Source organism: Excalfactoria chinensis, chromosome 8 (assembly GCF_039878825.1).
Source record: "Excalfactoria chinensis isolate bCotChi1 chromosome 8, bCotChi1.hap2, whole genome shotgun sequence".
Taxonomy (NCBI): domain Eukaryota; kingdom Metazoa; phylum Chordata; class Aves; order Galliformes; family Phasianidae; genus Excalfactoria; species Excalfactoria chinensis.
The window spans coordinates 5,805,740-5,820,840 of record NC_092832.1 but is presented as its reverse complement, the minus strand read 5'-3'; the positions used below and the strand labels follow the sequence as shown (position 1 = coordinate 5,820,840).

General features: G+C 34.2%; 1 protein-coding gene across 2 annotated transcripts in view; it reads left to right on the top strand.

Annotated features, from left to right (window-relative positions):
- Nucleotides 1–15,101, top strand: part of VAV3 (vav guanine nucleotide exchange factor 3) — a 145,750-nt gene that overhangs the window by 119,338 nt on the left and 11,311 nt on the right. For both annotated transcript variants that reach the window (XM_072343297.1, XM_072343296.1), the window contains exons 21-25: nt 3,891–3,956; nt 7,839–7,873; nt 9,435–9,551; nt 10,173–10,260; nt 12,005–12,134. In XM_072343297.1, the coding sequence (XP_072199398.1) occupies nt 3,891–3,956; nt 7,839–7,873; nt 9,435–9,551; nt 10,173–10,260; nt 12,005–12,134 (436 nt within the window). The remainder of the gene's footprint in view (nt 1–3,890; nt 3,957–7,838; nt 7,874–9,434; nt 9,552–10,172; nt 10,261–12,004; nt 12,135–15,101) is intronic.

Here is a 15,101-nt window from a genome sequence, read left to right as displayed (position 1 = left end):
ATTACCTTTGATATTATTTGTACCCATCATGTGAAATAATTAAGCTAGAATCTCACTTCTCTATTAATGTAAGTGTAAATGATTTTTATAGCAATTTACTGTGATAATTCTCTTGTCAGTCAAAGCCATGTGTGCACACATGTCTACATCTCATGCAGTCTGAAAGACAGAAATATTTTTTTTTCTCTATGAATCAGCAGCTGCTTTTCTGAGAGGCAGTCTGACCAATCATAAAGACCAAGAGATGGTTGAGATAAGCACTGCTTTATTCCATACATTCTCGTTCTGCCTCCCCCCCATCATCATTTGAAACCTAAGCTTTGTCTTAAGAGAAAACTCAGTATAGGGAGGTTGATACCATTGCAAATTACCTTACTGTCCTCAGTAAACACCTTGAAAATAAGGATGTTCCTGTGCTGTCTGTCATGTGTTACTTTTAGCATGACTACTTTTCTTGGTTCAGTCAAGGCGCAGGAGTAGAAGAGCCATTCTGCTTCCTTGGGTGTTGCTTGTTTACTTAGCATTCAGAAAAGAAAAAAACAAAAAGCTTATAAGGTGGAAAGAGAAAAGGTAATGTTTTCAATGTACCTTTCAGACCCATAAGAAGAGTAGTAGTAGTTTTGGGCATAATAGTGTATCTTTTGAAATGGTCTTGTTCTTATTGTAGGTGTGAATTCACATTTCTCTTCTGAGCTTGGCCTAAATAAAATGGTACTTGCTTAACTTGAGGACAGGCTTTCAGGGATGCCATAATTCCTACCCTGATATAGAATGTAATTCTAGTTTTGCAGGTTTCCATTACAATTACCCACCAGGCAATCATATTTCTCAAGTTTGCCAAAAGAATACAAATGTATTCTGGGCTGATTCTTTCCATTCTCAAAAACAGCTTTTCTTTGATATGTATTAAAACCATATCAAGTAATTACTTTTGTCCTTCCTGATGTTCCATTAGTTAGTAGTCCTGCTGTAAACATCTGAGTGGCAGTAAGTATGTTGTAAGTGTACTTATGATTAAAAAAAATAATAATTAGAAATTGTGTTTGAGGGAGAATTCGCTTTTCTGTGCTACAGTCTTAGGACAACCTACTGGGGCAATGTAAAATGATGTTGTTACAGGTTACAGTGGGGAAAAAACTTAGAGTTCAAGTGGAACTAGTATATAATATTTCTTTTCCATGTAAATATGGAATGTAGCAGTTAATTAGTAGAAGAATAATTCCATAAAATGCAATGCCATGGCTGTATATAAAGCTAAGATTTTCTGTGTCCATTAAAATATCCCTAATTTGTTAGGCAACTTAAAAGACTTATCTTTGAGGATGTCATAGAAAAGTGACATTATCATTATTAATGGTAGTCTGTATTTCTTAGTGAGCACATTTTTTTTCCTGTCAGTTTCACATATATCGTGTAATCTGTCCTGCATGGCATTTCACTCTGACCATGGCTTAACCTCCTGCAGGTTGTGGCAATCAAGTTTTGCATAAATATTGTAGCAGCTATGACTTTTCCAGAGAGAGGCTTGTTTGGTCTGATTTCTTGCTGTACATGGACAGCATTTAGTCATTGTGGTTCTTACAACATGATTACCTCCTAGCAATAATGTTTATGATAGATACAAATAAACTGGGATTGAATGTAGAATTACCTAACATCTTAGGAAATACTGGAGAGGCAGCACTGCAAAAGTGCCCTTTGAAAGTGAAAACTTTCCGAGTGGCCTTTTTTTTTTTTTCCTCTTTTGAATTTTTATTCTGATTCATTTCTCTTCTTGCCAGACAATTTGTGATAAACAAATAAAAAAGAATGGATCAAGGATGCAACAATTAATAAACTTCTAGCTGTCCTGGAGTCCTAGCTCTGTACAAGTCCACTGAAGTTAATGGGCATTGCTCAACTAAATAGAAGGCAGCGATCTGGAAACTGACACCAAAAGTGTCAGATGCCTTTCTGAAAGCCTCATTAAAACAGTTGCAAGAGCAGTGAATCAGCCCCTAGACTTGCTGAGAGCACAAGTTAGGGAAATGATCTGAAGAGCTTCATTGAAGAGTTTTGTATAATTATGTATGAATGCATGTGCACATGTAGATATATAACTTAAATACAATTTAACAGTGTATGCATAGTGTAAATTTTAAAACCGATCCTGCCAAGTAAGTGGCCTAAGGTTTTTGTTAATAACCCTAAGACTTGATAGGGAATATGCAAGAGAAATGAAATGCTTACTAATTGTAGATTTAGCAACTAGCAGGCAGGAAATGTTAAATAGCAAGAAATGATTAGTAGCAGCAAAGTATGGTGACATGATAATTTTGCTGTTAATGATGAGTTGATGGATAGATCTTACATTTTAAAACCATTGTCTGACAAGTTAGTTCCTTGTATGAGTAACAACAAGCCTTGGTGTCTTTAGCTAGGATTTCTAAAGTTGAACAAATTAACCTAGTATCTCAAATGCATTATCAAATTATTTATACCATCTCGTTATCTACAGAATGTTTCAATGTGAGCACTTGCCTTGAGTAGTGTGGAATAAATCAAAGCCTGTTGTTTAAGATTTTGTTTTATTTAACGAGCAAAGATGCCTGCATTTACCTTATTTTAAAGCTTTTCTTCAGAAGGCAGTGCCTTTCTTGGGGTTGTCTCAATGTTGATTTTACATTTGTGCTTTTGCAAGTTTGGTACTGATCACAATGTTGGAATAGGTTCCTGAGTGATGGCAGTGATATTTTTCTATGACAAGGGAGTCCATCCATGTGACTATTACTACTTTTACTTTTGGTTTTTAAATGCTGTTCATAGAATATATACTGCATCTGGAGACTTCCCTTATCCAATGAAACAGCATGTCTGTGACCCACAGCATCTTCTGACGAGTAATGACATCTAAGCAAATTGTAGGTTAGTTGTATGTGCAGATGCTCCTGTGCAATCAACAAGGGAGTATTAATGCTGTCTTGTGTTAGTATGTTCACTTATTATGTAGTATTTTGCCACTTTCAATTTCAATAAATGTTTAGCATTGTTAATTCTGCAAGTATCCAGGCTGTATTTTTGACCTGGAGGACATGGCACTTGGAAACTTCATAAACATGAAACACTAAAGAACATTTAAAGTTATGTACTTTTTTTCACTGTCAGACTGTACACATTGAACTCCATCCCTGAGCTCATCAGTTTGTGATTTTTGGCTGTTTTCTGGTTGATATACATTGAATATGTTTCATCATGTATTTCATCTTTTAATTAATATAAATGTTTCTCACAAATAGCAGTGGTGTGTATGGGCACATACAAGACTGTTTAATTGTGCTCCTTCAAGTACACTTTCTCATTAATATATTTTTTTTGTTGGCCACTTTTACTGACTGTGATATCACTTGCTCTTCTGATAAGGTTAACTATTGTAAATGAGGATCATTAAGATGGGAGACTGAGCTCTGTTAATAAATTCAGTTTATAATTCAGAGGGATTCACACCTGGGGGCAAATATAGCATAAGACATGAATTCAGGCAGATGGTAGGAAATTGTTCCACTTTTAACTTCTTGCGTTGCAGATGTGTGGTCAAAGTTATTTTCAAGATGATACTTCTAGCTAAGTATTTGTTCTGTCTTTCCTTGCCAAATGCTTGATAGTGTATTACAGCTCTGAGTCCACTTTCTTGTGTTTTATCCCAGAAAACTTTCAGGCGTATAATCTGTAATTATTAGTTAATCATATGATTTTTAAAATTACTGTTAAATAACATTTTCTTAGAAGAACACTTTTATTTTAAGGACTTTCTTTGATCAACTCTTATCTTCCTGAAGCACTGTGAATTGAATGTATTATTTACTATTAATCCTCATGTCTCAAAAATGGGATTTTTTTTTTTTTTTTTCTAGGGCAGAAATCTAACGACAGGAGAACTTGGCTTCTTCCCAAGTGATGCAGTAAAGCCTAGTCCATGTGTACGTACCATTTAAATCTATTTGTTGTCTTACAGGAAAACTGCCTAGTTTGTGCCAGCACTTTATTAATCTTAGCTTACCTAAGCTCCATTATTTCTAGATACTTTGTGTTTTGTGCTGTTTGATATTGTTTATAATATAGCATTCTAATATTTCCAGTTACTGGATTTAAGTTGTACATTTCAAGAAAACATGTTTGAGAGGCAGGTTTAGCTTGTGGGAGTGTTAATAAACTGAATTGTCTTAAAGTCTTCCCAGGATATGGGGTAAACATATTTTACATGAAAGTGCAGTTTCATCCTTCCCCCACAGCAAGGTGAGAATGCTATGATTCTAATCTATTCCTCAGTCACTTTGGGTTACCGAGAGAGATTACACCATTAGTAGTGAGTTTAAAAATGGGTGAAACTAAACCAAAACATTGAATTTAGGCTACTTGATTAATTTCATCCCTGCATGTTCCTAGATCTTTTTATTTCCATTCAAGAATGTTTAACAGTGTATGCTTGAGATTCCCTATATGTGCTGACTGCCTTAATGTGCTTTGCTTGTTCCTTCGTTCTGTCCTATATAATGCTGTGCATCAGATTGCTGTTTGTTCTTTAACTGAGATCATTCACGTAAATCCAAAACAGTGATGAATCATGCTCCTTTCTTTGAGACAGCTTAAACTTTCTAACTGGATTCACAAGTTTGACTTATTATTGAAATTCCTTTCGTTACAGCAGACAAGATGCCACTTAAATCATTTATAAGTAGATGGCATAATCTGTTACTGGCTGCATTTTGTTATGCCTTTAAGGCTTACATTGTCCCGTAGTTTCTAAAGACACTGAGATATCTTGAGTCATATTTAGTATCATATGTTTTAAGAATTTTGTTCAAAGAGGGGAACACGTGAGTTTTTATAGGCACAAGATATGTTAAATTGGGTGATGGAACAGATCGGTAATTAAGTTGGAAAGTGCTATATGAGCTTAACTTCCTTCTCCCACCCCTTTCTCTCTACAAAAGACATGGATTTCTTGCACCATGCATTAATAAGTACCAGTGATAGTGGACATGCTGTTCATTGGCTTTTCTTTCCTCAAGGCTTCCAGTCATACCGTACTATCACTAACAGCAACCTCCAGCATTTTAGGAACCACCACTGTGCTCTAAAACAGAGCAAGTGGGTTTCGCTGTTAGGAGTGTAGTGAAAATTGCTTTCTAGTGATAGAACTTCTTGCTGAATTCAGAGATGTACTATTAAGAAGAAGAGTGTTGAAAATAATACAGTTTTACAGACTGAACAAATATTATTCATGAAATGCTACCAAGCAATGTCATGATCAGACCAAAAAGATAAATTGATACTTCACCACTATTAACCTGGAAGGATAAAATATCAGCATCTTATTATGACAAATCATGCAGTTAAAAATATTGAAACATCAATCAGATTTTTAACATACCGTAACATTTACTATTGTTATTAAGTCTAACAGTCTTTACAGACAACTGATATAAAAATGCCTGGAAACAGTTTGAAATATATATATCAAAAACTTTGGATATGAATATTGAATGAAAAACTGCTTAGCTTCAGAATATATATTTTTTCCGGACTTTTCACAGATGTACATATAAACAATTCCTTCCTGTTTGCAGTAAGTAGTGTATGTCAGCAGACATAAGAGCAAGGCTTGATCCTTCCTAGATATCCTCCTGTTTACTCATTTCTGTTGAGGCACTGGTTGCATAGCACAGTGAGCTAGGAGCTTTTGGAATAGCATTTGATTTTACTCTGAGACAATGAAATGGTGTGTTTGAAATTAATGGAAGAGATTGCCCACTCTAAAGTGAGGACTTAAAAATGTCTTTGGATTTTGCATCTCCTTTCCGACATAGTAGGGCTACTTGAGAAATCAAAATGTTTGTGTTTATAACTGCTCTTTTTTCTTCTGGCTGAGATATCTTAATTAGTTCTATGGCAGATAATGCAAATCATTCAAGGTGCAATTTTTCTGTACATGGAAAATATTATTATAAAAAAGTCTTGCAGCGTACCAAGATTCGATAAATGCCCAGCCAGCCTTTGGATATTTCATTTGTTTGCTTCACTAAAATACTTCTCACAGGATTTATTTGTCAGCATGTTCATAATTTGTTAGTTTCTTTTTCCCCCCAAGTCTCATATTTAAAGGCAGAAATGCTTGATCAACACTACTAGTAGATTTAGTGATAGTGTCCCTGCTATTGACAGTGGTAGTACCTAGCATAGTTATGCCCTTACACTTCAAAGGGGTTTGCATGCCACCAGCAGTACAGTACCACTATTTGTGAACCCTTTGTCTAGGTTGTTAGGGATTAATGCATGTGTTTCTGTTCATCCTCTTTCTTCTCTCCAAAAATTAGAATATCTTAATTACTGTTTTAATACCTGGATAGATTTACTGCTGTGCAAGCTGAGCGTGTGACCACATGGATTTATCACAAAACTTTGTGTTCCATGATAGTGCCTGCATTGTTTTTTTCTTAAAGAAAATATAGATTTAGGGTTGTCCTGTGTAATTCACAATTTTAACATAAATATCTTAGATTGACAGGCATTCAAATCAATGGTTATGTGTTTAGTTTGAGTGAATGTTATTTCAAAGCACTATGCAGAACTTTATAAGTTAAACAGATTTTTGTTCATTAGAGGGAATTATGTGCTTTGGTTCAAGGGTCAGGTTGAGAGACCTGATTGAAGACTCGGCAGGTATCATTTGCTTGTATCTACTTGTTACTTAGCTAGTGGGAGTTGTAAGATAATTGAAAGTAATTACATTGGTAGATCTGTATAACATCTTTCTGAGATGATCTGTGTTTGGAAGTCTATGATAAATACAGTCCATGTTCATTAAAAATTGTAAGAAGAATACATTAATTTTTGCTGCATTATATTCTAGAAAACAATAAAACAATCTATGATTCTCTAGGAGAAAAGCATCATTTGCTGATCTTAGAATGTGGGACATCAGGTTATAAATATGCAGTTTATTTTAAGCTTCTACAAAAATGAGCTTTTCAGCACCTTGCAAGTTATTTTAAAGGAGTACGGTAATACTGAAGTATCAGGCAACGGGGAGATGGTTAAGAAAAAATGCTAATTTTCATGGATGCATCTATACTGTGCTTTTTTGCATGCGTTAACATTATCTATGCATATGCTTATAAAAACATAAAAGTCATTTTGCAAACTGGTGGTAGTTTGCTTGGTTTTTAACATTTAATTCCATACTTATTAAAATCCACCGCAGGAGTAAAACGAAGTATAAAGATATGAATGAAGCCATGCAATATATAATCCATGGATTAATTTTATCTCTGTCTGGAGATTATGTACTATATTCTGTGCAGACAGCTTTTTCTAAGGCAACGTAATCCTGGATACACGGAGTGAATTCTGTATATGTTAATATACATTTGCACATTTTAAAGATACTTTTCTACAGTGTGTTCCACGAGATTATTTTGTGTGTGAAATTTAATGTAGGTGCTGACAAAACAGAAGTGACAGTTGTGATTTTTAAAATCATGTGCATATATACATAATTATATATATGAATTTATGCATGTATATATCTACGAACAATAACATATCTGTCACAGCAGCTTGGAAGTTAAAACATTATGTTACTCTTGGAACAGCATGTAATATTTGCTTTTTATTTTAAGTTTCTTTAAGTGAAAACAGACTTTCTGATTAGTTAGATTGTCTGTTTCTTTTTCCTTGTTTTTTTTTTTTTTTTTTTTTTTTTTTTTTTTTTTTTTTTTTTTTTGTGGGTGTTGGAAACCAGTTCAATACTGTCTCATTTGTGTGTTGATCTACATTCCCTTGTATTTCCTTTGTCCTAGGTTCCTAAACCAGTTGACTACTCGTCACAACTGTGGTGAGTCCCTGTCTGGTCTCACAAAAGTGTCTCTTTCTAAGAAATAGTCATAGAAAGATAACTGCTTACTGCTTATTACAATTTAATTTATGTTGATTTAACGTTTCTAGGCTTCTGAGGAAGGCATTGTGCAATGGTTTTGGGGATACAACACCGTAGATTGCCTAAAAGCATTTATGATGTAACAATATGCTTAATGGTTTTGACATGCTGTTTACAAGCCTGTGGCTGCACAGCCTTAGTCCCAGGGGTTGAAATGGAACAGTGTGAGATATGTGTAACATGAAGCATGCAAGTAGATTTTATGTGTTAAGTGACTAAAGAGAAGGATTAATTTTAAATACATTTTGTCTCATGAATAATTCTGCTTTTCAAGCACAAAACCCTAAGCAAACAAAACCTTTAGCCATATAAAATGGCAGTGTATCAAAACTACGCCCTCTGCTGGTCTGGAACGTGGAGTGTAGTTAGTAACCTCTTTTTACTAGAATTCACCACACCTTGGAAAAGATGTGCTAATTCTGAAAGAGCAGATTAATCATCACGTGTGCTGTCAGTAGTTTTATACTTTGTCATTTACAGATGAGTTTTGATATTCTCCGGATTGCCTGAAGTGAAATCAGAATTGGAACAAAACAAACATGGAGTTCTCAAAACAAGCTAAATAGAATGTTTGATATTTTAAATTGATATTTTTTACTTCAGCTCTGACATTTGTTGTATTCATAATTGTGTTTAGAGAGAGCGCATCACTGGGATCAATCTTGAGTCTCTAAGGTCTTGTGATGCTTAACTGAAAAATGACTTCAGGCTGAAACTTGCTATAAAGTCTTGTACTCTGTGATACATTTCACATATCTTTTCTAATTGATAGTGATACGTTTTGTGTAGCAGTGTTGACTTTGATGTTGCCTAAATTCCGTCTGATATCTAAAATGGTAAAATAAGCATTATCTAACTGTAAGCTATATTACTTTCCACCTCCTCAGTTAACAGTTTAGGCTCTAGTTTTGCACAAGTATTTGTAGACAGCCTCTCATGAAGCCCCGCTCGGAGCAGGATCACAAATCTGCTCTTGCACACGGGCAGCAGTATCAGTTTTATTTTAGCTTTCAAGTCTCAGCAACAGATCTTTCAAATTTGGCCATATTAGGCTGAAAATATATATATATATATATATATAGTTTGTGTGTGTAAGTTTGGTGTACCCATTACTTTTTAGCTATAAGAGTTTATTTATAATTATTAAACCAAATAAAAATTCTGAAATTTTATATAGGTCATCTTTTACCTAGCATAGTAGCATTTGTCTCTGACATATTCAAGGTAGTGGTCATTCAGCTAATGCTAAGGCTCAGTTACATTCTTCAACTGGTATTGTATTTGGCAATTAGGAATTTCCCTAACCTGATTGCAGAATTTCTTCTTCTTCTTCTTCTTTATTGAAAGATTTGGAAATAGTATTCGATTCTAATCGTATTTTTAGATTATCATCTCATGAAGAATATTGGGATACCTTTGGGGAGCTCATAGGCAATTTTTGTTGTTCTCTGTGTTACAGGTTTGCAGGAGCAATGGAAAGATTGCAAGCAGAGAGTGAACTTATTAATAGAGTAAATAGCACTTACCTGGTGCGACACAGGACTAAAGAGTCAGGAGAGTATGCAATTAGCATTAAGTAAGTGGGATAAGTTGTTTTTACTTACTATTAAATAATTCAGTATATGAGACCAATAAGGAAAAAAACAAAAATAATAAAAAAAAATTCAATTTATATAATTTCACATGGCATGTGGGATTTATAGTAGGAAGTAGCAGTAGTTTTTTGATGCTGATGGGTTATAGACAAGTCTAAAAAAAATGGTATTCTAATGTATTGGCTTAGACTAAGCAAGTGTTTAAAATATGATGTAATCTTTTTGAGTGAGATTGTTTCATTTATTGCAGTGGAAATTTCTTGGAAGTCTTAGCAGCATCTCAGGCATTTCAGTAGAACATGTTTCATGGTTTTGAGGGCCTTCTTTGCTATCACATCAAAATGAATAGAGAAGCAAACAATATGTGGGAATTCACGGTTAGAGTGGTTAGTTACAACTTCTTTTCAAAACACAGATTACCTCTTCAGCTGTACTTGAATAAGTATATTTTTGTAATTAGATGTCAACTTTGTGTTGACATAGATGTGCATTTTGTCTTAAGAATTTATTTGTATACTGTTATTGGGGCATGCCTTCAGGTAACTATTGACTGCCCATGATTAAAAACACATTTGTATTCATAAGTTATTCATTGCCCACAGGTACAATAACGAAGTGAAGCACATCAAGATTTTAACAAGAGATGGCTACTTCCACATTGCAGAAAATAGAAAATTTAAAAATTTAATGGTAAGTATTGATTAGGTTTTTAACAGTGTGTGATTTCTGTGTAACTGTTGCTGTTGAAGTTTGTGCTACTTTGGTACATGGAAATGCAGAAGGATGAGAGATTTGAATTATGCAAAGAAGGTATTTTTTGATTTTTAAGGTTTATGCTTTAAGTCATGGTGACATGTGCTTAAAATTATGTATATATATTTAAGCATGGAATGTATCCCATACAGTGGAGTAGAAAAGATGAGGAATTTGAATCCCACTTTGACTGCTGGTTGCTTACAAATCACTGTTTCTGGTGCCTTGGTAATTTGAATGATACGTGAAAGTAAATTTGTTTGCAAACAGTGTAGCTTGCTTGCTGTGCTCATGTCAGATAACAAAGCCTAAAGAGTTCTTATTCTCCTGGCCTTGTAGTGTCTGACAGTCTGTGATGATGAACAGTTAAAAGAAGTTGTAGATTTTTCATAGCTTTAGATTCTACCTTAGAAACAGTCTACGACAGCTGGCAGCATAGGAAATGAAGTGCTTCAGAGTTTGCCTCAGAAGATAAGCTTTGGCAGTTGTCAGAAGTTAGATCTTTTTTAGATCATTTTATTGGCTGTTTTAGAGCATTTTATTAGAGTTAATAATGATCACTGAAGGATTTATTATTTGTTTTTATTTTTACTTGAAGGAAATAACTGAACATGGTTCTGTTTCCTTATTTTAACCTATACTTGACTTGGTCAAATCTTCATTTTGGGAATCAGGATATAACGATGTTGAATGGAATGACTGAGTAGGTAGTGGAAAGAGGGAAGTATTTACAATAAATGCTTTACCTTTTAAATCACATTTCTGAAACATGGAATCCCACAGTTTGCATATAATTGTCTGGTAACTTTTAATTTTATTCCAGGCTCTGTGTATAAACTGTGTGATATCATCACTATTAGAACTGATTCAAAGCTAAGTGACAGTGACAGGTTGAAGATATGAAAGAAAGAATATGAGCTGTCAGTATTTGGATACGTACTGTCTTTAGAATAGTAATTTAAGTAATTTATCTCCTTGGTTATGTAAACTGTTTGAGCCAGTTTAATGAATACAGATAGAGTTACAGAATTTTTTCTTGGATTGAGCTCAAGGAGTACATGAACTGCTGGATTTTTTTATTAGTTAATGTTCATTATGAGAAGGAAAAACCAACAGATTTTAATGGCAAAGCCTTGAAATTTTTACACCATCCATTTGTCTGCTCAGTCAAGTTTCTGTTATTTTATATGCAATCCTTATATGCTTAGTTGAGATCTGTGTGCTTATAAATTCATTAGTCGATGAACATTACTTATCATTTTAGAAGAAATCTGAGAAAACAAAGGCAGTTACCTCTGCATGCTTAATGAACAGCTAACCTTGCCTTCTGCCTGACTTCAGAAGAGCAAATCCTCAGCCTTGTTCAACAAAGCAAGAAGTGTTGACTCTTTTTTAAACACAGCTTTGTGGTCAAAGAAAATAGGTACATGTATCATTGTTCTGAAAAAATTAAGTTTTACTTTATAAATGTGCTCCATACTTCAGGGTAAGGGTTAAATTACACAGTTAAGTTGCAATATAAAAGCAATCAATATTTATTAGGCTACTTGATTTCTTGATGTACGTCCTCTGTGGGATCATAACTGTGACCTTATTTTATAAAACTGTCATTGACTGTACACCAGAATCATGAAAAGGATGTGATTTCAATTTCCAATGACAGTGTTTTCCTTTCTGCAAGGAACTTGTAGATTACTATAAGCACCACTCTCTCAAAGAAGGCTTTCGAAGTCTGGATACTACACTTCAATTTCCATACAAAGAATCTGAAAACTCAGTGGGACAGAGGGGTAACAGAGCAGGTGGCAACTGTGAGTATTACAGATTTATGTACTATTTTCTGTCACATATGTAAAAAAAAGAATAAGGCTTTAGCTAGGAATTATTATTATTATTTTTGAAGCTAAACAGATTCAGATCAGTCAGGAGGTTTATAAACATGTCTAGCATGTTTGTCTTTCTGCCAAACAAAATCTCCTTGTTATTCAATATTCTATTAGGAATGCTAATGAGAAGTTGAATTGCATCCTGCCTAATTTTTTGGATGTTTGCTTGCATGCAGCTGAACTGCTAATAAGTATCTGTGACAATTTCTAATCCTTGCAAAGGGATTTAAGTATATCAGTCTTATAGTGTCTTACAGCTGTATGAACCAAGATCTCAATCACACCGCACAAATTTCTCAGATAAACGCAATTCTCTTGCATTTACTGTATCATAACTATTTTTATGTTTTGCTTTTAACCTTAGTTGTGTATTGAGTGACCGTGTGCTTCTAAAATGATTTACTGTTTACAGTGTAAATAGCAGTTGAAAAGTTTTGAGGCTTAGAAGTAGTCTGTGGGTATATAATATTAAGATGGTATCCTTCTTATGTATTTATTTATTAAATCCTATTACAACGTAAGTGGAAGCCAGCATGATTTCTAGAATTCTAAAGATAAAAAGTACCACATGGCCCATCTCTGGAAAATATAACATTTCTGTCAAGGAGCAAATATTAAGTTTGTGGTTCTGCAGACAATGGCTCATAAGAACAGCAAAATAGAAATTAATGGATTTTAACAGTATGAAGACTCCTATGAAAGACTGTAGAGTCCAGTCTAGACTTGGTGATGATGAAGCTGACAGACCTATTTTCATCTGTTGTATTTGTGAGCTTCGGTTTCTTTGCTTGTCTCTCTCTGTTCCATAATATTTCAGTAACTTCAGACACTTTCTTCCTCTCCTAATCATAATGAAGATAATTGAGAATAAATCATTGTAAGAAACTAGTATATCTCTGTGCATTTCATTTTCTCTTTGTCTGAATTCCTCTTTATTCCTTTTGTTTCTGTTTTCTTTCACTGCATCTCAGGAGTTTTGCCTGTTATGCTGTGTCTCAGTGCATCTCTGTTCTGGGTGAATTTCTGTTCCATTTTTTTCTCCTATAAGCTTGTGATCTCCCTTTACTTTTATATTGTCATATCTTGTACTTTTCTTCATCCATTGCCTCTTCATAGCGTTGAGACTTTAGTTGTTTAGACAGCATGCCTTACTTAGTTTTCTTTGCTTTTGTCTTGGTTATTATCAGTTGTAAGCAGAAACACGTTCTCTTCCCTTAGACCTGTTGAGATATAGCTGTACTGTCCACCAACTTATTACTCTGCAACAGCATTTGCTCATTCACTTCATGCTCCATGGGATGGAAGAACATAAATGGGGATACTCTCATTCTAGTTGAAGGGGGGAGAAAGTGCATCTGATGTTACATAGAATACTGGTGGGAACTGACAGGTTTTCTTTTAAGCCAAACTGATTAAAAAAATCTCAATTCTCAGACTTGTGTGAAACCTAATAGATATCTACAGTTCTGCTCCTACCTAGATTGACACTGGATGACATTTCCGTTAATAGATGTGCCAGTTTTCTTTTAAAGTGTCAGCATGTCTCTCTGAGGGTTTTCTTTCTCTTTAAATCAAAATTTCCTTAATTAGCAGCCTGTCTGTGAGTCATGCTGCTCGGTTTTACATCTGTCCTATTAATGTTAACCAAGTTGATGTTGGAATAACCACATTGCTAGAATGAGAAAACCCTGTGAGTCTGAAGTTGAAGTTTGTGCATTTAGGGCTGAACTTCTGTTTAAAGAAGGAAACAAGTAAGTGATGGTGCAGCAGTTGTATTTTTGGTTTCAGCTCACTTCAGCCCTCAGTGTGAGCCACCATATAGCTGTTTTTTTGACCTCTTCCTATGTAATCTGAATGCAAAAAACCTCACCCTAGTTTGTTGAAAGGGAACCAGCCAAGTCTGCTGCACTGAAAGAAGGGCACTGTTTTCCGCTCTGTAATTACTCAATGTCATATTCACCAAATTTTATCAAGCATGAGGTTGAAGCTAGTTAATGCAATAGACTTAAGTGATTTGCAGCTGATTTTGAGTAGATTTTGCATTTCAGCTTGATATTTTTCACTTTATTATTCACTATGGATCTGGATTTTTTTAAGGATATCTTTTGAAAAGGCATCAGCTTATTATTTGTACAAAGCAGTTGGTTTTTAGCATACATAACAGAATAAGTGGGAAAGTGTTTCTGAAAAATATCAGATAAACTACTGAAGGCTTGAGGAAAGTTGTCAGTTCTTGCTAACAGTCTTTGAGCCATTTTGAAGTTGAATGGCAATACAAAATTAATATTGTTTTCCAGAACAACATGAGAAGGATTGCATTTTTTTATTTTTATTTATTTTTATTTATTTTTTTATTTTTATTTTTTGCAATAGTCGTGTTTTCATTTACCCATTGAAGGAAAGAAAATCATGTGTAATATCTTATATTGTCGAGGTATATACTTCTTGTTCTAAACAAAATAGTAGTTACTGAAAGGAGATCTTTGTTTTATGGAGACAGTTAATTTTTCTTCCCATTTAAATTAGGAGTTCTCATGGTCTTAAATAAGTCACCCACTCTTTTTTGATACGTAACGCACACTCTTAATATGATTGGATTATCTTTTAGACGTTTATTTCTCCCAGTGTAGAAGTTAATTGAGATGACTTGTGAGGAAATGGTATGTTTGTTCTTAATTTTACAGCTCCAGGGTTTTCTGGATGTAGGATCATCAAATTGTGTTTTGCTCACAGAAAAATATTAGATTTTATATGAGATTTGAGGACTGATTTACCCTTTAACGAATTAAAAATAAAAATTAAAGATTAGTTCACACTCTTCAGCCAAACAGTTCTTGGCACTTCATTCCAATTTACTGATCCGTTCTTCTATGAAACATAGATTTTTAATGT